Below are 21,314 nucleotides of genomic sequence, written 5' to 3'. Positions count from 1 at the left end.
TGAGGTCGAGATTGAGGAGCGATATCGGCCGATATGCCGCACATCGCGAGTGGTCCTTGCCCGGCTTTGGCAGGACTATGACTTCTGCCTCCAGCATCTCCTTCGGGATCGAGCCCGGGCCCCCAAACGAGTTAAATAGTTTCGTAAGGACCGGCGCCAAGAGAGGGCAAAAGGTCTTGTAAAAGCCCGCGGAGAAGCCATCTGGGCCCGGGGCCTTCAGGGGCTTGAGGCGGGCAATGGCCGATATAACTTCCTCCAGGCGGATAGGGGCATCTAGCGCCTTGGCGTTCGTGTCATTGAGAGCAGTGACATCCACAGTCTCCAAGTAGGCCCTCCCCGCCTCCTCCCCCGGGCCGGGTCCGCAGCATAGAGCCGTGCGTAGAAGGCTTGAAACGCCTCCGCTATGCGGTCGTCCTCTCGGACTTCCTCGCCGTCGTCTCCGCGTAGAGCGGGGATTTGGGAGCGAACAGTTTTAGCCTTAAGCTTACTGGCTAGTAGGCGACCAGTCTTGTGTCCCCCTACATAGTACGTGTGGCGGAGGCGGACCGCCGCATATTCTGCCCTGTCCAGGTCCAGACTCGCCAGTTGTGCCCTGGCCGCTTTCAATTTGCGCCAGATCCGGGGGGCGCCTGTCCGGCAGTGAACCCGCTCCAGCTCTAGCACCTGAGTCTCTAGTTCCCGCCTCCGGTCCTTTCGCTCCTTGTTATCCGCCGCCGCGATCGCAATGATGTCGCCCCTAACGTCCGCCTTGAGCACCCCCCACAGTGTCGCCTGTGCCACCTCCCCGGTGTCGTTTTGGTCCAGGTAGCTGGCGATGCTTTGGGACAGTTGTTTTACCACCCCCTCGCGGGAGACCAGGCTCTTTCGGAGTCGCCACTTGCCCCTATGTGGAGGTGTGCGCGGGACTGTCAGCTGGAGGACCACCGCCTCGTGGTCTGAAAGCGCCGCAGGTGTAATGTCTATGTCTTGAATCATGGGGATCATGTCTGTGGAGCCCAGAAAGTGGTCTATCCTAGCATAGGTGTGGTGCACATGCAAATAAAAAGTGTATCCCGGGGCGGTATGATGCCGTTCCCGCCAGATGTCAATCAGCCCTCTGTCCCTCAGCCACTGCCTCCCCGACTCCGAGAGTGCCCCCGTGTCCCCAAACCTCTTCCCGGACCTATCCATTTCATTGTCCATGACCAAGTTTATGTCCCCTCCTACCAGAACAAGCCTCATGTCACCCGACAGCGCCCCCTTCAAAAAGGCCTCCTGTTTAGTGTTGGGTGCGTAGATAGAGCCCAATGTGGAGGAAGAAGGGCCTATATGAACTGTGTATGCTAGGAGTCTGCCTTTAATCTCGGCTACTTTGCCCCCCACCCGTCCCCTAAAATGCTTGGCTACCAGTATAGCTACTCCTGCTTTTTTCTCAGTAGTGGTGGAGTAAAATTGATGAGGGAAGGCCCTTGCTTTCATGCGGTGCCAGTCTTTCGCTAACAGGTGTGTCTCCTGCAACAGACAAAGTTCTGCCCCAGAGCGTTCGAGGAACGAGAGAACTGCCCTCCTTTTGATAGGATTATTAAGTCCCTTCACATTAAGGGAGAGGATGCGAATGCTGTCAACTGTCATAGATGTGTGATTGTTCCGCTTGCCCTAGATTGTGCCCCGAGCCACCATTCCCCAGGACGCCCGGCCATAGTCCGCATTGAACACACCGAGTTCCCTCCCCCACGCCCGCCCTAACCCCAACTCCCCCACCAACCTTTGCCCCCAATCCCTCCTCCCCCCCCCCCCCCCCAACAGGTGAACATAGTCCCAGGCCAATCATTTGACGTCTAGGCCTGTGGTAAATGAGTCATAGTAAGAGTGTGTGGCAGTGGCGGCCCTTGGCCCCCCAACGCCCCCCCCCCGACCAGGAGCAAAAACTTAGCTGATGTCGACCGTCGCTGAAGTCGTCTCACGAGTCTGCACCAGTGTCTTTGGATACTACTTGGATTGCTGCGGCCTGTTCCTGGGCTACTGTGTCGGGATTAGACTTAAGTGACTTCTTCTGCTGCCTGCCTCGTCGCACTTTCTGTCAGCCGTCCCCCGTCGTCCGAGGAGAGCCAGATGTATTCCCAGATGACCGCGCGTCGTCCTGCAGCGGCTCCTCATACGGGATGTCCAGTACGGCGCAGATGTCTCGTAAGGATCGCAGTTGGTGCAGGGCGCCGTTCCACTTAAAGATGAGACGGAAAGGGTGCCCCCAGGAGTAGGGGACCCCCTCCTTGCGTAGGAAGGCTGTGGCAACCCTAAATGACCTCCGCTTCTGTAGGGGGATCGCCGACAAGTCTTGGAAAAGTTCCACGTTGTGGTCTTGGAAACGAAGGGGCTGCTTGAGACGTGCCGCCTTCAGTAGGCGCTCCTTTAGGGGATAGTCCGGCAGGAAGGCCAAGATATCCGGGGGAGGGCCCTGGGTCCGACGGGCCAAGCCCACCCGGTGGGCTCTATCGATGCGAATCACAAAGATATCATCTTCGCCCAACACCATCCGGAAGAGCGCTTGTAGGTACCCTGCCACGTCGTCACCCTCTGCCTTGGGTGGCACGTTTCGGACTCGGATGTTATTTCGTCTGGAGCGATTCTCCAGGTCCTCCGTGTGGGACTGGAGGTCTGTCTGCTGGTCGTGGAGTCGGACGATCTCCTGCCGGAGGAGTTCTATTTCTTCACTCCTGGCGTGGCCCGAGAGCTCGTTGGCAGCCACTCTCTCCCCCAGATCGTCGACATCGCGCCTGAGTTCTTTGTACTCCCCGGTCATTTCCTGCCGGAAGGTCTGGATGTCCTCCTTAAGGGAGGTGAAGAGGGCCTCCATGAAAGCCTTAGTCGCCGGGGTCTCGCCTTCTGAGTGGTCCTTCCCCTTGGGCCGGCTTATCCGGTGTTTTGTTGCCCTTGGAGGAACCCTTGACCAGCATGTCAGAGATGTTGCGGTTCCCTTTGCGGTTGTTGGATGCCATAGTGTTCCCAGTCCCGGCCGGGGGCCCCAGTTGAGTCGTGGTCCCCGGCAAGACTGCAGACTTCTTCGGCGTACCTGGGCCGGTTAATGGGAGGGCGGCCCGTGCACACTCAGCGCCTCAGTTTCGCGCCCTGATCGTCTCCGTACCCTCTGTGCCTCGGCCGAAGGCCCTCACGTTGCAGCCCCCTCCTGTGTGTAGCGCTGGCTGTGGCGCACGTGGCAAATCCCAGGTTTCCGCCGGGCCGCTCGGGCCTCCACCTCCCAGGGCCCTCTGCCCCTGCGATTCGCAGCTTTCTCGGGGTCTTCCCTTAGGTCCCGCCCTGGCCCGGCCTGGCGCCTCGTGCGTCCCCGGTTGGGGTCTCCGTGCCACACTCCCCTGGCAGCAGGGGCCTCCACGCCTCTGGCTGAGCCGGTGGTTCCACTGCTAACAGAGTCCCCGGTCTCGGACGGCCCAGCCTGTGGCCGGCACACTCTCTCCTCCTCCTATGGGCCTCTGTCCCCCTTTTGCCCCTTTCTGCTGGTGCCTCGTGGGGTGTCGGGCGCGGTTGCGGGCGTTGTCCCGCCGTGTGGGCCATGTGAGGACTCCTTGCTTGTGGCGCTCCTCGCTGGACACCGGTGGGGGGCTCCCGGCCATGCCCCGGGCGTCTCCTGGCCGCCTACACTGCACTGTGTTCCCCCGCGCCCAATGCGCCAGGGCTCCACCGCCGTCCGGTGCTTTCAGCCCTCCACCCGGGCCGCGTCAGTTCTTGCGTGGGGGGGGGGGGTCAGCCCTCTCGGCCCTGCGGCAGTACACTTGCAGGCCGTCGCTGTTGTCCCCGGGGCTCCTCACCTTGCTGCGCGCCGGCCGCTCCGGCCGACAGAGAGGCCAAGCCGCGCCCTCCGCAACCAGGCCCGAGCCGGGGCCTCGAGTAGTTCCGGCGGACCCGGCACCATGTTGTCCGCCTCGGTTCCGCCGGGCTCCCCGTCCGCCGCAGCCAGGTCTCGCCTCCGCGAACGCTGCGGGTGTCCCCGACTCTTCTGCTCCAGCGCTGCGGGAGCGCTGTGGGGGTCCTCCCTGGGTCTCCGTGTGCCTAGGCCCAGGCACTACCTTCGCGCCAAGCCGCGGTTGCGGGCCGTCTCCGCTCCGGGGCACCTCCCGCCTGCTTCGGACCCCGTAACCGGCCCCTGCTTCACTGCTGCAATTGCGGACCTTGTCCGCCGATGGTGGCTGGCTCGGTGTAGGCGATGGTCGGCTAGAATCCCTGTCGGGGGATCGGTTACAGGGAGCCACTGCGGAACACGTCCTACCGAGCCGCCATCTTAGCCACGCCCCCCAGCCTCCTCTCTTTAAGTCCCCTGTTGTAAATAGGTTCTTGAAAGGCATTACAGGTTTCCTCCTGTTCCTTTCGTAATGCTTCAGTGGAACTTGAATCTGGTATTAACCTATCTGATGTGTGCTCCATTTGAGCCACTCCACAACTGTCCTCTTCGTCTTCTGACTCTCAAAACTGCTTTCCTGGTTGCCATCACCTCTGCCAGAAGAGTGCGTGAGCTCCAAACTCTTTCCTCTAAGCCTCCTTTCCTCTCTGTCCATCCGGACAAAGTTGTTCTGAGGACTCGTCCTTCTTTTCTACCCAAGGTGGTTACTGCCTTTCACATCGGCCAGACCATTACCTTGCCCACCTTCTTTCCGCCTCCACATCCTTCAAAAGAGGAAGAGAGGCTCCACCATCTGGACCCAAAATGTGCGCTTTCTTTTTACCTGAACCGCACACAACAGTTCTGGGTGGACGACCAACTTTTTGTTGGCTACGTGGGCGCTAAGAAGGGACAGACGGTGCACAAGCGGACCATCTCTCGGTCCGTTATTCAAGGTCTGTTATTCCTTGGCTAAAAAAAAAATCCTCATGAGGGGCTGGGCGCCCATTCCACTTGGGCCACGGCGGCTACTACAGCCCTGGGACGGGGAGTCCCTTTGCAGGACATTTGTCAAGCAGCTACGTGGGCCTCGCAGCACATGTTTGCCAAGCACTACTGCCTCGAGAGCCAAGTCCGGAGGGATGGCTTCTTTGACCGTTCGGTTATCCAGGACTTTCTGGTGTGATCTTGGTTCGCAGACCCACCACCGGGGTTGGTATTGCTGGGGTATCTATTCTAAGGTAAGGAATCTAACTAACATGTTTCTTTCAGATGCACAAGTTACTTACCGTCGGTAACGATATATCTGCAAGAAACATTAGTTAGTTCGATTCCTTACCGCCTCACCCATCCTCCCCGTTCTGCGAACAGATATCTAGGGTTAAAGTCCTCCCTTTGAGGGCCCTAGTTTCATGGCACCAGTGTCGGTTTCTTGCATGGCTCTGCGTTCCTGGCGCGGAAAGCTATGTACAGAACTGATGTCAGCACGCGAGGGCGACGTCTAAGTACTCCGACGTCATCCCGGCGATCGCGACGGCGGACGCAGAGCCGCAGATGACGCCTACCGATGCGCAGGGGTACTGCTGACAAAAAGTTTCCGGATCCAGTCTAACGCCTGGGGGTTATTATAAGGTAAGGTATCTAACTAACTAATGTTTCTTACAGATATATCGTTACCGATGGTAAGTAACTTGTGCATTCTTCCATCGACCTTAAGACATACATATATAAAACATATTTAATTTTCAGAAAAACACACATTCACTGGATGATGTCATCAGTGATGTCATTGGAGATGTCATGAGGGATGTAATATGTGACGTCATCAGCAGTGCATTGCGGGCGTGTGAGTTATAGTTAGCTTAACTAACTATAACGGGCGAATTTCTATGGTTTTGTAAGAGTCCAACTATAACGCCCCTGAAACCTATATTTTTTCAGTGAATATATATATATATATATGTATATATGTGTGTGTTGTGCACATACCGCCTGGTCTTCTGCATGGGGCACAACTTTTCTTGATAACCTGGTTCAGCCTTCTTGGTTGCACTTGTCTGTTTCCTTCCTTCTCTTCAGTGATCATCTTCGTTACTTTCTTTGGAGGATGCCTTATATACCTTCAAGGCTCTCCATGTGAGGGCAGTTTCTTTTCCCGCTCTTGTTATTCTCTAGCAATGCTTTTCAGCTTCATTGTTATTGCTTTTTTTTCTCCATCATTCTATCATTGCAGGTCTATTTTTTACGAACTCAGTTTTTCAGGATAGTTTCCTCTACATTTGTTGGGTGCTTTTTCTTCGTTGTCTGTGTTGTTGTGGCTGAGCACACTGTGTATGCTCAGACCATTTGGTTTTGGCTTTGCCTCTGTGGAAACTTGTCACTGGTCCCTTTGAATTCCCTGATCTTAGGTTGCATTCCCTTTAGGTTGCCTCTTTTCCTAGTTCAATCCTGTATTGTTACAGTCTTAAAATTTTTCGGATAGTCTTGTCCCTTTCTATCCTTGGACCTCCTTCTCCTATTGGGGATCTTCGGTGAAGTCCATTCACAGGCTCTCAGAGAATGGTATTGCTTGGGTATTTGATTCTAAGATACGGAATCTGCAGCTAGATGTCTATCAGATGGACATTTTACTAAAATGTGGCAATGCTTTATCTGGTAGAGACCTGATTTAGCCACAGATTCCTTATCGAGCCACCTATCCTCCCTTCTCTGCAAACTGAGGACCCTGTTGTCTCCTGGATTTCCTCTTTACAGTCTACTTATGTTCTTTCATTCTGTACTTGTTGATATGTCTTTTCTCCTATTGGCAAACTGTCTCCAGAGTCTGTTTATCTACGTGGCTCTGCATTGTTAGTGCGGTAATAGCCGCAAAAGTAACTAACATCGGCGTGTCGGGGGAAGGCTTATATGGACTCCATTGATGTCACTTCTGAGAGATAACGTTGCTACGGAGTCGCTGGCCACTTTCTGCCGACCCGTGGATGTACTGCTGGGAAACCAATTCGGATCCAGTCTGGTGTAGGGGGGATTCTAAGATAAGGAATCTGCGGCTAGATCCTGTCTCTACCAGATAATGCATTACCAAAGGTAAGTAACTTTTCCTTTATGCCCAATGTTGCTATCCTTATCAGTATCATGCAGCCATAAGCAGGCTGCATACATACTCTTTTGGTTTGGTAACTAGCTTCAATATTATATTGGAACCTATGTTCTACATTATTAAGGCAAAATGCACAGTTTCAAATTATTTGACCTTGAAAACTCTCATGTGAAAACGTAATATGCAAAATATGAGTGATTCTTGGTAGTGTGTGTGAGAAGTTGGCCTGATATGTAGTGCTCACTATTATAGTGATCACTGTGTATCATTCCAAACAACCCTTATTGATGATTGGTTGTAAGTCAACCTTATAGACCAGCTATCCTAGTAGCATGGACAAGAGCAGTCTTTAGGCTAAACTCTAGAGGGCGTGTTAAGCCAGCTGTTATACCATCACATATACCCCTTGAACACCAAGTGAAAGGACACCACACAAGTTGTTATGAAAATAAAAGGATATTTATTTATAACAAGTCTACCATTGATCTCTTTATGAGTCAGGGAGCTAAGCACACAACAAAACTCTTAAGAAAATACTTTAAGTTGCACAATTTACACAAATGCCCGAGGGGCACGAAAAACCATATACTCTAAAAGTGGAATGCGAAATACTAGCAGGTAAGTAACAAGATCCAGAGGCTTTAGGATCGCTAGGACTACACTACTGAGCCTTCAAGTTAGGAGCAGGAGGCCTAGGGAGATCGGTGCAGAGTGTGCACTCTCACGCGGGATGCGGGATAAAGTCTATGGATACTAGTATTCGTAAAGTTAGTGTTATCGGACGAATCCGACTAGATAGGCTGAAAACGAAAAAGGATCTGGACACTTAGATAGTGAACCTACGTTGGAGCACCGAAATGCTCAAGTTACCTAGCCCAGGGGCTGCGGCTGCATAGGGTTCAAAAGACGTCGGGAATCCTCGTTACAGTCTATGGAGCCTGAAAGAAGAAGTTGCTGGCAGGCGACCAGTGATGATGTCCGGAGTGATCCAAGCCTGGATCGAAGATGGAGACGACCTGAAAGCAGAGGGGACTCAGTTCTTAATCACTAGCCAGTGATTAGGTGGGCACCAGGATGGCACCGGATGAAGTCACCTCGACCTGGTGAGTAGGCGACGCTGGACTCTGCTGTCCCTCGGACCAGGAGGCGTTGTCGGCGACCAGGATGGAGGTGCGAGCTGTCCCACGAAGGTGTCTGCTGTCGGCGATGCTGGACCCAGGATTGGGGCAACAACCCTTGGCAAAGTCAAGCCCACGCGGTGGAGTCAAGATGGCGTCTGGAGTGGACCAGGAGGGTCGGGGCGCTCCTCTCTTGGAAGGGAGCAAGGGCCAGTCTGGAGCAACCAGTCCAGCGGTGTAATCGTCGTGGTTCGTCGTCAGGAGGGCCGCTAGCCAGCAGGCAAGTGACCGGACAACGCGGTGAGCAGCAAAGAGCAGAAGGGCCCCACGCAGATCTCGTGGATGCTGGGGGGGCTGGACTTCAGTGCTGGAGCTGCTCAGGGTTAGGGCTTCTCAAACCCCAAAGCACTCACTCGAGGATCCCTCGGCGGTTGTGCTGGATAAGCGTCGTGCAGTTTTGAAGATGGCCGGTCCCTTCAGGTCTCGTCACACCCACGAATCTCAGCTGGGCTGATGATGCAGGTAGAGGTCAGAGATGCCAGGTAATCCGGGTCTCGTCGAGCTGGGCAGTCTTGATCCGGAGGATGGACGTGCAGCAAACCGAAAGCGCTTAGATGGTGCCAGCTGGTGCAGGGTGGCTACTCCTTAGCCACAAGGGAGAGTCTTCAGAAATGTTCTAGAGTTCTTCCGTGGAAAGTAGTCAAGATTCAGAATTATCTAATTATTCTAAAAAAAGGGGGCAGGCACGCGACTAGGTCCTGCCCATGGGTGGGACCAGGAGGGGGGTGGTTACACCCCTCTCCCTTGTCCGGACTTTCCCCAGCTCAGGGGCTGGTGTGCCCCTGGAACTGGTTCAAACCGGCAGATGCATAGTGAGCACCGGAGTGCCACTTGCAGTCACCTTCCATTCAGCCCTGCCTACCTGGGATACACAAAACCCTGTCTGGGATGGTGCTAGCACCGCCCCTGACAGGAAACCCTTTGTCCAAGCTCTCCTCGCTGGAAGGACTCCCAGCAGCAGGAGGTCAGACTTGTGTCTGTGGTGGCAGCATCCATTTTGTGATGCTGAGGCTCGAGTTAACTTTAACTGGGGTTCACAGTTACATGCATGTCGTGTCCCTCTAGAAGGGTGGAATGCTAACCCCGTCGCCAGAATTGGTGAGGGGTTAGTATTCCAATTCGTATGACACCTTACTCGACATGTTTTGATAAAGCGATACCAAAGATAGCAAATAACCGTGAGGATTATAATGCACTTAAGAGTATATGGTACACGTTATCATGGAACAGCTATTAGGACTTGGTTCCGCAAGCTGCAGACGGGCTCAGCTCATGCCAGAGCACCATCTCACATAATTCCAAGCACTCTGCCTTCAGGATTGTTAAGGCCTGCCATAGGAGTGACTGATAGGAATACATGTGTCCATTTTAGGGTTAGATATAGGAATACTATATCTAAAGCAAAGGGTGATTACACCACCTTGCCCCAGCTGTCGTGCAGCCAGTTGTGTCATATTTGGATGGCCAGCCAGGGGTGGCATAATGCATGCTGCAGCCCCTGGTAGGCCCTGGGTACACCTATGCCCTGGATACCTAAGGTATCCTGTACAGGGACTGATAAGGTGGCCCAGTACCAATTGGTAAATGCACCTAAGGTACATGTGAGTCAATTTAGAGAGAGAACAGCTAAGCTGTGGGTCTGATTAGCAGGCCCACAGCCAGGGAAAGTCGTAAACCAGTGAAGCAAAAAGCTAAAATCTGGGGTGATCATAGGATTGCAGACCCTACTCTCCTACAGTGTGCTATGGATATTGTGGGAAAGAATAATGTTGCAATATTGAGGAAACGGAGATCACAATTGTTTTTCTTTTGGGCTGCGACACGGGAATTGAATGGTAAAATGTAATGATATAGAAACATTAAAATGTAATTGTGGTTGGAAGGTTTAGGAAATTGCACGAATACTGATCGGGTATAAGGGCAATTGAAGGAAAATGAATTGAAAGTGAAATTGGGTTTTACATTTTGTGCTGAAGATATATGTTGTTAGGAAGCGATGATACATTGCAGATAGTTGCTTAGAATAGTAAGACTGATGGGATGATTTGATTAGACGCAGGAGAAACGATAGAAAGCAGACTAAGACTCTCCAGGTAGAATGGGAGGTGGGCTTGGATAAACAGACAAGTGTTACAAGATAGTTGCAGTCTACACAGTTAATGAGAATAATGTTAGTTACTAAATATCTTGTTTGGTAAAATGTAAGGATGCTGAATAATAATATTATGAAAAGGGGAGTTTGGAACGTATGACGTATATTGCAGAGCAGCCTAGTGTTTAGTTTGCAAGGAGGATATGAGTAAAAAGGTAACACAGAACATTAAAGAATTGCTGTAGCAAATGTGATAAAGAGGAGAGGACATGGAAAATACATGTCTAATAAATATACCCTTCAATTGCTTTAACTTAAATTCTACATTGTGCTCTTGATTTCTTAGGCATGATGCAAAACGGAGAAGATCTGAAGATTTTCGCCCTCAGAATTACCATCAGCAGCAGGACTTTAGGCGAATGCCAGATCATAGGCCTCCAGTGTACCATGGCCAGGGACCTGCTGACCAGTACCGATCTTTTCAATCGGACCAACAAGGAGGGGAATATAAATCACCACCCAGACCCCATGTTTCTGCTGTCTCAGATCCACGCTCCCCTCCACCTCAAAAATCCCCACATGAATCAAAGCCATCACATGACAAGTCCTTGGAACAGAAAAATGCAGATTTTAACTGGAATGTTCATAAAACATAAAGATGAATTGCAAAAACCTGGCCTTTTGATCAGAAATAACTGTGGCCATTGCAGTTATATAAACTTTAAACTGAGAAGAAGCTGCTATGTATTAGATGGTTAACTCGGGGGTCAACTGATATCAGATTGCCAGTAGCCAAGTGTGTGTGAAATGTTGCTTTGGTAAATTAAGAGCTGATGCCACACAGGGGCAATAAGACTTTGTCTGTGAAGATTTTCAACTGTCAGTGATTTTCAAGATATTTATTTTTCATTTCTCTTGATGATTGGGAGACTACATTACCCAACCCTTTCTCCTACCTTGTAGGAAAATGTGTATTTTATTTTTTTATTCAAGAAGGATGCTGGACTCTTGATAAGAAATTTGCAGTCGTCATGCGGTTGTTGTAGAGCTGATGGGACATTAGTAGAATTCATCAGGGTTCCACAATAATGGCATTTGAAACTGTTCTATTCCAGTTGATGCTGGAAAGACCAAGTTATTCATGTTTTTGCACAACTTGAACCAATGTCAGAAACTAGGTGGTGGAAGGATTTGTCGGATGTAGCCATTTATGTGAATTTGAAATTTTTGCAAGGTGAGTCTGTAGAGAATAGAGCCTTTTGGAACAACACTGCCTATTCTCCAACAAGAAATAACACTTAAGATGTAGTCCATGCACATTTCACCAGTTTATTAGTCATTGTTCTTAGACAAATTAGTTTACCTTCTTAGTGTCCCATAGATATCTCAGGATTCCCGAACCTGACGTTGAATAATATATTCTGGAGATAGAAGATATATTTTCACAGAGGACGAGTACATGAATGCAATTCTCAGTGGACCTTCTAATATTGAAACAACTAGAAGATTTGCAAAAACTTTTATTTAGAAAGTTAACATAAAATACTAATGTGAAATGCCTTACTGCTTAGCTAACACTGGGAGCTATGTCAGTAAAGTTGTTTTCAGGGAACAGGCTTGGGAGCTTGTAAGGAAGAATCTCCTGGAGAGGATCTTTGGAGCTTGCACAACGGCAGATCCTCTCCACCTGATCCAAAGGTGACAGTGCACCTAAAGGTGAACTTCTATTCCTTTAATTTTTTACCTATTTAAGATCTATTAAAATCTCATTTGCTATGGGTTTGAGTGAAAGAGGTGGTGACGAAGGGATTAATGAAACTGCAGATGTACTGTACCTAATTTGTGAGGGTTTATTTCTAAACATATATTAGGGAGTTATATAATTATATGTAACCTCTTTAAGGATACCTTGCCCCAGATTACCAAATGTCTAAGTTTTTTTCTTTGCCGTTTGTGAGCCAACTACATGTTATTTTCTCCTTGAAAACGATTTCTGTCCATATTATTAAATACATAAGTGTAGGAATATGAGGATAGGCGTTTAGGGGACATTTCATACTGTTTTAGGGTAGGTGATCGAACCTTTTAATTTCTCTCTAAAATTAAAAAGCATTTCACTTTTATTTATAATGTCCACACATGCGTTCTAATCCTGAAGTATTACAGTTTGGTGATTAATAATCGGTGGAATTTCATGTTTGGATGGAGTTAGGAATTTAAATGCAATGGGTAGATGTATGACAAAGTGGTATTGCTGAAGATACATATATATTGTTAACTTTCTATGACACTTTTGTGAAGAATTTATGAAGGTGTCTCTAATGGTATGACCTTTAAGGAAAGATAGCAGCCGTAGGGTAGGGCCTGTAAAAATATTTCTGACTTGTTTACACCAAAGCTTACTCATCAAGAGGTTTTGTTATAAACGGAGTCATGGTGAAGCCCTCAGCCAAAACTGAAAAATGTTAGATGTTGAGAAACTCCTCAAGTCCCTATTGTATAAATCTGTTTGTTAGACTTCCATAGAATGTCAGCCCCATAGTGCCTTAGAAAAGAATGTTTGAATCTTGGAGATGGACTTGTATTGAATATATCTCCTAGACTAGACAGCATATATTATCTGGTCAGAAAAAGGATGTGGCGTGGCATTGTAAAAAGTGCAATGGACAGAAAGCGTCCATGTTAAGTTTTGCAGATATCATAGAATTCTTACCTGCAGATTTGGTTTACCTCTCCTGTTCATTGCACTAGAATAGAAATTAAATTGATTTCAAAGAGCATTAACATGGCCGTGATGATGTTTGTTTGACAGCAAGCATCCATTTATGAATAATAACCACAGAGCAGGTATCCAAACGAACAAGTGAAAGTAGTTCTGAGCTCATGCACATCTGTTTTCCATTTCTCAGATATCTAGCGAAATTGAGTTATAGCTGAAGAAAAAACGAAAGCCCAATTAAATTGACTCACCTCACTGTCACTGTTGTGTTCAAGTGAGAGGGCAGATCATCCTGCCTGTGTGCAGGCAATGAGGAAAGTGTTACTTACCTAATTAGATAGTGTGATGTTGAAATACATTCATCCCCTCTCATGGTTTAAGATGATAACGTTTTCATTGACTGAAGAAAAGCCGAAGTATTCATAAAACATATTGTAATTGGATGACTATGAAAAGTATAATATTAGGAAATATATATATTTTAGCTTCCTATTCCTGCCGTTTCTAAATATAATAACAATGCGTGCCATTGCAAATAGGAGTACTGATCCACTCAGTGTTAATGTATATCAAGTGTGTCTGCAGTGATTTTATTCTAAGGTGTCAATATGGCAATGTGGGGCAACTATAACCCTCCTCTCTCAAACTTTTCAAATTTAAAATCAAGTTCAGATTTTTAAAGAAAACACTCTTGCAGACAGCATAACAAATCATGAACTCTTTTTGGCAGTTAAAGATGATTTGGATTTTATGGTACAATATGATCCTGTTCATCAGGTATCTTTTCTTACAGTAACTAGAAGAACAATTTGTAAATTAAACAAACGTATAATAAAGGAATCGAAAGTAGAACTTTCTTTCATGCAGAGAACAGGTTTTAGCTGTCCAGTGTAAGTGTTTATGAAAAGCTGTTGGCTCTGATCAATATTTAAGAGGGTCTAGATTATTTAGATAATCACTTTCCATATAAAAGAATTAATGCCTGATACTATCCACTCACTCTTAGAATACATGCATTGGACTATTGCAGATAAAACAGTGTTATTTTCCAATCTAGTTACCATTTTATTATTGACAAGATTTGAAAGAGTCCTTGTTGACTTATTTGTTGCTATGGAAAATATTACAGTTGCCTAGAGTTGAGAGAGAGGAGGTGTAACCATACACAAGATTTCAATTATGTTTTTGGAGAAAAGTCTGGTCTACTTACAATTATGTATGTATTTTGAAAGCCTGTATCTAATAGTTAACTAAATCCATGTCACAGGAATGCAGTATTTGCTAAAGAGAGACAGTAAAGCAATGGTTTGCTTTTTATGTTTGACAAAAACCAAAAGAAGAGTTACAACATTTTTTATAACTCACCCAGTCCTTGAATCTCATGCAAACGCCTACAAAGCAAGTCAACAGCTAAATCATAAAAGGTCATGCAATAAGAGGGAGATGGTAAAGCAGCACCCAAAATGGAAATAAAGATTTTTTCCAGAACTTCATCTGAGAGTGAAATGTTGTAGTCTGGATAAAGTCGACTGGTTTTTCACGTTCTCAGCCGGTGTGGAGCGTCGTCGTTCAATGAAAACATTAATTTATATTTGAGAGAAAGCCACTGTCCTAGTGCTTTATGGTGTAAATATATTGTTTATATAGTATGTACTAAATTTTCCTACATTGTAAAGCAGATGTACCTTGATTCTTGTATATTAAAAGTATTATTGAGATGTTAAGACTTCTGAAGACTCATGGTGTTTGACTCATGCCCCCATATTTCATTCATTGGTACTACTAAGATATATTTGAATCTAAGTAGAGAGTTCCAAGAGCACACAATAGGTTTTCAGGAGGTCCGGTAGATGTTTGAGTAGTGGAAGCACAGAATCCTATGGTAAATTGCGTATCTGAAAGAGACACGTTAGTGATAGATTCCTTACCTTAGAATATCCCCAGGCGTCAGACTGTATCCGGAAAGTTTTCCTTAGCAGTACCCCTGTGCGACAGTAGGTGGCGTCCTGCGGCTCTGCGTCCGTCACTGGCATCGTCAGCGTCGAGATGACATCACAGGGAGTACTTAGGCGCAACCCATGCGTGCTGACGTCAGTTCTTTCTGTTTTCGCGTCAGTAAGCGCAGATCCGGATTGAGCACGTATCTTAGTCACTTTTTGACTACTAATTTAAGACTTTTGTCTCTCTCTTTTTTCTCCTGGTGCACAAAGGGATGCCCGGCTTGAAGTCTTGTGGGGCCTGTCGCTGGAATATGTCGGTGGCGGACCCCCACGATGTTTGCCTCTCCTGCCTGGAGACCGACCGCGACTTTCGGGACTGTCGAGTCATGACCCCCTAGGCCATGCTGGAGCGGCGCAGGAAGTTGCTGGAGGTCCAGCATTCGTCACTCCGCCGCCGCCGCTTCTCGGAATCCAAGTCTTCGCCTTTGCATTCCGTTAAGCGACGCCATAAAAGGAAGACGAAGAAGCCTTTTCTCTCTCCGACATCCCCCCGTTGCTCCTCGTAGGCGGACGAGGAGAACAGGGGCTTCGCCCCTGCGGTTGCTCTGGAGCCTGGGAGTCCCGCAGCTTACCCGCCATACCCGGGTCCGTCAACGACTCCCGAACAAGTGCAAGAATTCCTTGCTGCCATGGACAGCCTTTTTAGGCCTCAGGCTCCCGCCAGCGCTCTTTCCGGCCCGCGGTCCTGTTTCCAGATCCTGTTGGCCCGGCGTCTCCCCCTCTGGCGCCAGCCCCGGCACCACAGGATCCTGCGCCATTGGCACCGGCCCAGGCGCCTCGTGGTGCAGCATTGCCGGCACCGGCGGCGCCCTCGGCTCCATCCCCGGTGCCCTTTATCCCTCCCTTGCCCCGGTTCCAGGACCATTTTGTTCCAGCTTGGGATCCACATTGAGAGGCAGCGCCGGTCCGGCCCCGGCTGGCGCCGTTCTCGGCGCTATTCGTCCCGGCTCGGGCTCTGCGGCAGCAAACGGCCCCCTCTACGCTAGAGGCAGACGAAGACTGGGAAGGGTCCGAGGACCCTCTTTCCCAGCAATGTGACTCCGAGCAAGATTGGGTGGACGACTTGGAGGATGCAGACGACTTCGATGTCTCCTCTGACCCGGGGTTCGCCTCTCCCCCGCCTACGACGGAAGAAGGTGCCTCCTACACAATGGTACTCCGTCGGGCTGCTGAGGCCCTCAACCTTGGTCTCCCCACAGTGGCCCTCAAGACCAACCTCCTCACCGAGGTGCTCCAGACTGCATCTGCTTCGTCAGAGCCGTTGCTTCCCTTCAATGACGCCCTTACCAACGTCCTCTTGGGCACTTGGTCGAGGCCGGACACAGGGGCCCTGGTGGATAAAAACGTCGCCAGGCACCACCGACCAGCGCCCGGTGACCCCGCCTTTTCGACCCCTCACCAGAGTGCTTTCCCTATGGCCCTCCGGATAAGGACTCTAAAAGACTGGACCAGTTTGGGAAACTGTGTTATCTTCGGCCAGCTTAGGGCTGCCGTCGGTGAACACCTCATGCCTGTTGGGCTGCTACTCCCACGCGGTGTGGGATGCTGTTGCTCAAGTGTTGCCTCAGTGTCCTGAGGAGGTGCAGGCTGTTCTTTTTCAGGCAATTGCTAAGGGTAAGGATGCGTCTAAGTTCGCCATTCGATGTGGGTTGGACACTGCTGACTCATTGAGCAGGGCGATTTCTACGACGATGGCGTTGCGGCGCCACACCTGGTTGCGTTCGACTGGGGTTTTTGCCCATATGTCCAGAGCTCACTCATTGACATGCCTTTTGATGGCACCCGCCTGTTTGGCGACAAGGCTGACAGTGCACTGGAATGCTTTAAGGACTCGTGGGCTACGGCCAAGTCCCTAGGTCTTTCTACTAAGAGCTCAGCCTCTCCTGGTTTTCGTTCCTTTTGTGGCCAAGGTAGAGGCAGCCAGGCGCGCCCATCCACCAAGCCTGTGCAGAACCAGCCCCAGCGCGGTCGCTGTTTCCGCAGGGGTGGGTCGGGAAAGCAGCGTGCGGGTTCGTCCACCTCCACCCCGCTGCTTCCACCTCCAAATCTTCCTAATCTGAGCTTCGGGAATCATCCCACGCCGGTGAGTGGCAGGATCCGCCACCACCTCCCCCACTGGCGCAAGATTACATCAGACAAGTGGGTGCTGCAGATAATCTGCAGAGGTTACTCCCTTCCCTTTCAGTCCTCCCCTCCACCCATGCCACCTCGGTGCCACCGCATTTCGGGGGATCATTTGGTTATTTTCTGACAGGAAGTCACGGCCCTCGTGGCCAAGGGGGCCATCAAGTGCGTTCCTGGCCCAGAAGTGGGGACTGGTTGTTATTCCCACTACTTCCCCAAGAAGGACAAGGGGGGCTTGCGTCCCATCTTGGACCTCAGGAATATCAATCGCTTCCTCCGGAAGGAGAAGTTCAAGATGTTGACTTTGGCTCAGGTCTTTGCTGCCCTCGACCCTGGAGACTGGATGGTAGCGTTAGACCTGCAGGACGCATATTTTCACATTCCCGTCCTGCTGGCCCACTGGCGTTACCTGCGGTTCACGGTAGGCCAGGAACATTTCCAGTTTACGGTGCTCCCCTTCGGCCTTACTAGCGCCCATCAGGTGTTCACAAAAGTGATGGCGGTGGTCGCAACTCATCTGCACAGATCAGGGGTGTCAGTCTTCCCCTACCTCAACGACTGGTTGTTAAAGGCGTGCTCACCCCAGGCAGTCGTCACCCACCTTCTGACTAAGGCCAACCTCCTGCATTTGCTGGGCTTCTCTATTAACGTGCCGAAGTCGCACCTGAGTCCCTCTCAGAAGCCCCATTCATCAGAGCGGTTCTGGATTCAACGCAGTTTCGGTTTTATCCTGCTGAGCAGCGCGGCCGGGATATTCAGGCTATAATAATTCCAATCTTTCAGCCTCTCTCCCGGGTTTTAGTCAGGATGACCCTCCAGCTCCTGGGCCTAATGGGCTCCTGCATCCTGTTAGTGCAACATGCCAGATGGCATATACGGCCTCTGCAGTGGGACCTGAAGTTCCAGTGGACGCCTCATTAGAAAAAGCCCTTCGAAACGTGGTATTGTTACTAGGATTATGACGCCCTTTGGTGGAGTTACACTGGTTAATTATGGTTTATAACATTTATATGGGACGGTGCTGTAAGGTGTAGAGAACCACTAAACTCCACAAATTTCGAGCCTCAACTCTGTATACGAAATACTTTACTCCCCAGCACTCGTCAAATTTGCAAGCAGGTTTCCCTATTAAGATTGAGAACATTTCAATGTATCAACATCATGCAAGTAAATTTTAAACAATTCCATCGGGTTCTTTTTTTCTCGTTTTATTTCCGTATTCTTGTATTTCAGTTGTCACACAGCCAACACGTGTTTCATCGCTTTTTTTGGGGGGGTGTATTCCCGCGACGTTTTAAGGCTAGATGCTTCAAATCAGTAAATTTTGAAATGTGGTGATACTTCCGACCCACATTGGGGTTCCAATTTATGCGGCGCGTCCACAAAATTCAGTCCAATTTGCAATCTCCTTCCAAGATCTAATCGTGGTTTTTTATATTTTGATTCAGTACTCCACGCCGCTCCCGTCCGTTACCGTTTTCGGTTCGAACACAGTAATGGCCGGGAGCGGCGTGGAGTACTGAACCAATATATACTTAAGAACCACGATTAGATCTTGGAAGGAGATTGCAAATTGTACTGAATTTTGTGGACGCGCCGCATAAATTGGAACCCCAATGTGGGTCGGAAGCATCGCCACATTTCAAATTTACTGATTTGAAGCATCTAGCCTTGATGAAGTCGCAGGAATACACCCCCCCAAAAAAAGCGTCAAAACACGTCTTGGCTGTGGCTGTTTGACAACTGAAATACAAGAATACGGAAATAAAACGAGAAAAAAAGGCCGTCGCATTAGGGCAACCTGTCCGATCACGTCCAGATCTCGGAGTGCACTGCACAACACTTGCAGTGGTGGCTCACAAATCGCGGTTGGGTCAATGTCAGATCCATCTTCCTTCCCCAACCGGAGTACATAGTAGTGACGGAAGCGTCCCTCCTGGGATGGGGAGGCCAATTGGGAGAGGCGGAGATCAGAGGCCTCTGGTCTCCGGCGGAGTCCCGGATCCATATCAACCTTCTGGAGCTGCGAGCGATACGACTGGCACTGAAGGCATTCCTTCCCTCTGTCCGGGGAAGTGTACTGCAGGTGGGTGTTCACGGACAACACCACCGCCATGTGTTATTGCGACAAACAGGGCGGGTGGGGTCTGACCCTATGTCAGGAGACTCTGCGCCTCTGGACATTGCTGGAACGTCAAGGCATTAGCTTGGTGGTGCAACACATGGCAGGTTCTCTGAAAGCCAGGGCGGACGAACTCAGCTGCCGGTGCATGATGGATCCCGAATTGCGTCTGGACTCGGACGTGGTGCAGGGTCTCTTTCTGCAGTGGGGAGAGCTGTGGTTAGATCTATTGGCCACCGAAGAGAACGTGCAATGTCATCAGTTCTGCACGTTGGAATTTTCCAAGGCGGCACTTGCTCGGAGACCCTTTTCATCTCAAGAGGTGCTGCGGTCTGTTGTACTCTTTTCCGCCTATACCACTTCTGCCCAGAGTGCTGAAGAATATCAGGCGCGACCAGGCCCAAGTCAATCTTGTGTCTCCGGACTGGGCTCGAAGAATATGGTATCCCGAGCTACTCAGTATGAACATCGATCCCCCAATCTGTCTGCCTCTTCGGGAGGATCTTCTGTCGCAGTAGCAGGGGACGGTCCTTCACCAGAACCTGTCCAGCCTCCACCTCCATGCGTGGAGATAGAGCGGTGGCAGTTGACGGCTTTCAACCTTCCTCCCGAAGTCTGTAATGTCATTCTGGCAGCCAGGCTTCCCTCCACTAAAACGTTATACGCCTGCCGATGGAACAAATTTGTGGCATGGTGCACAGCAAAGGCTGTGGATCTCCTTTCTGCCCTTCTTTCTGAGATTCTTCTGTTTCTTCTGTCTTTGACCCAGCAGGGCTCTGCTCTGGGCACTATCAAAGGTTATTTTTCTGCCATCTCCGCCTTTCTGAGGCTTCCTAATCAGCCTTCTCTTTTTAAGCCCCCGGTTGTTAACCGTTTCCTCATAGGCATTACACACACGTTCCCTCCCGTGCCTTTCATAATGCCTCAGTGGGACTTGAATCTTGTCTTGACATTACCTCATGTGCGCTCCCTTTGAGCCGCTTCACAACTGTCCGTTACGCCTTCTTACCTTAAAGACTGCTTTCCTTGTTGCTATCACCGCTGCCAGAAGAGTGAGGGAGCTCCAGGCTCTTTCTTCTGAACGTCCTTTCCTTTCTGTTCGTCCGGACAAGGTGGTTTTAAGGACCCGTCCTTCTTTCTTGCTAAAGGTTGTCACGCCATTCCACATCGGGCAGACCATCACTTTGCCCACCTTCTTTCCGCCTCCGCATCCTTCCAGGGAGGAGGAGAGGCTCCACCGTCTGGACCCAAAATGTGCTCTTGCTTTCAGTCTGCAGCGTACACAACAGTTCCAGGTGGATGATCAACTCTTTGTTGGCTACGTGGGCACCAAAAAAGGTCAAGCTGTGCTCAAACAGACCATTTCCCGGTGGGTCGTTCTGTGCATCAAAGCTTGTTACTCCTTGGCCTAGAAGGAGCCTCCTGTGGGGCTGCGTGCCCCTTCGACCAGGGCAACTGCAGCCACTACTCCTTGGGACGCTGCGTTCCCTTGCAGGTCATTTGTCAGGCAGCTACGTGGGCCTCGCTGCACTACTGCTTTGACAGTCCGGTCCGGAGAGACGGCGTCTTTGGCTGTTCTGTGCTCCGTGACTTTCTGGTTTAATCCTGCTCGCAAACCCACCTCCGGGGTTGGTATTGCTGTGGTATCTATTCTAAGGTAAGGGATCTATCACTAACGTGTCTTTCAGATGCACAATGTACTACTTGTGTAATGATATATCTGTAAGAGACATTAGTTAGTGATAGATTCCTTACCGCCCCACCCATCCTCCCTGTTCTGTAGACTGATTACTAGGGTTAAAGTCATCTCTTTCAGGGCCCTAGTTTTATGCACCAGTGGTCAGTATCTTGCATGGCTCTGCGTTCCTGGCATGGAAAGTAGTGTACAGATCTGACATGGGTGGCGCCTAAGTACTCTCTATTACGTCATCTCAGCTCTGACTTCGCCAGTGACAGTCGTGGAGCTGCAGGACGCCCCCTACTGACACGCAGGGATACTGCTAAGCAAAACTTTCCAGATCCAGTCTGACGCCTGGGGATATTCTAGGGTAAGGAATCTATCACTAACTAATGTCTCTTACAGATATATCGTTACACGAATAGTAAAT

General features: G+C 49.8%; 1 protein-coding gene across 1 annotated transcript in view; it reads left to right on the top strand.

The window, feature by feature from the left end:
- The window catches only part of CHD2 (chromodomain helicase DNA binding protein 2), a 1,340,517-nt gene extending 1,325,833 nt beyond the window's left edge, over window positions 1–14,684 (top strand). The window contains exon 25 of the mRNA XM_086956769.1: window positions 10,588–14,684. Coding sequence (XP_086812895.1) covers window positions 10,588–10,897 — 310 coding nt within the window. The 3' untranslated portion in view covers window positions 10,898–14,684. The remainder of the gene's footprint in view (window positions 1–10,587) is intronic.
- Window positions 14,685–21,314: the final 6,630 nt, after the last annotated feature.

Source organism: Lissotriton vulgaris, chromosome 2_1 (genome assembly GCF_964263255.1).
Source record: "Lissotriton vulgaris chromosome 2_1, aLisVul1.2, whole genome shotgun sequence".
NCBI lineage: Eukaryota > Metazoa > Chordata > Amphibia > Caudata > Salamandridae > Lissotriton > Lissotriton vulgaris.
The sequence above is the reverse complement of the archived record's forward strand: the minus strand, read 5'-3'. Positions and strand labels throughout refer to the sequence as shown.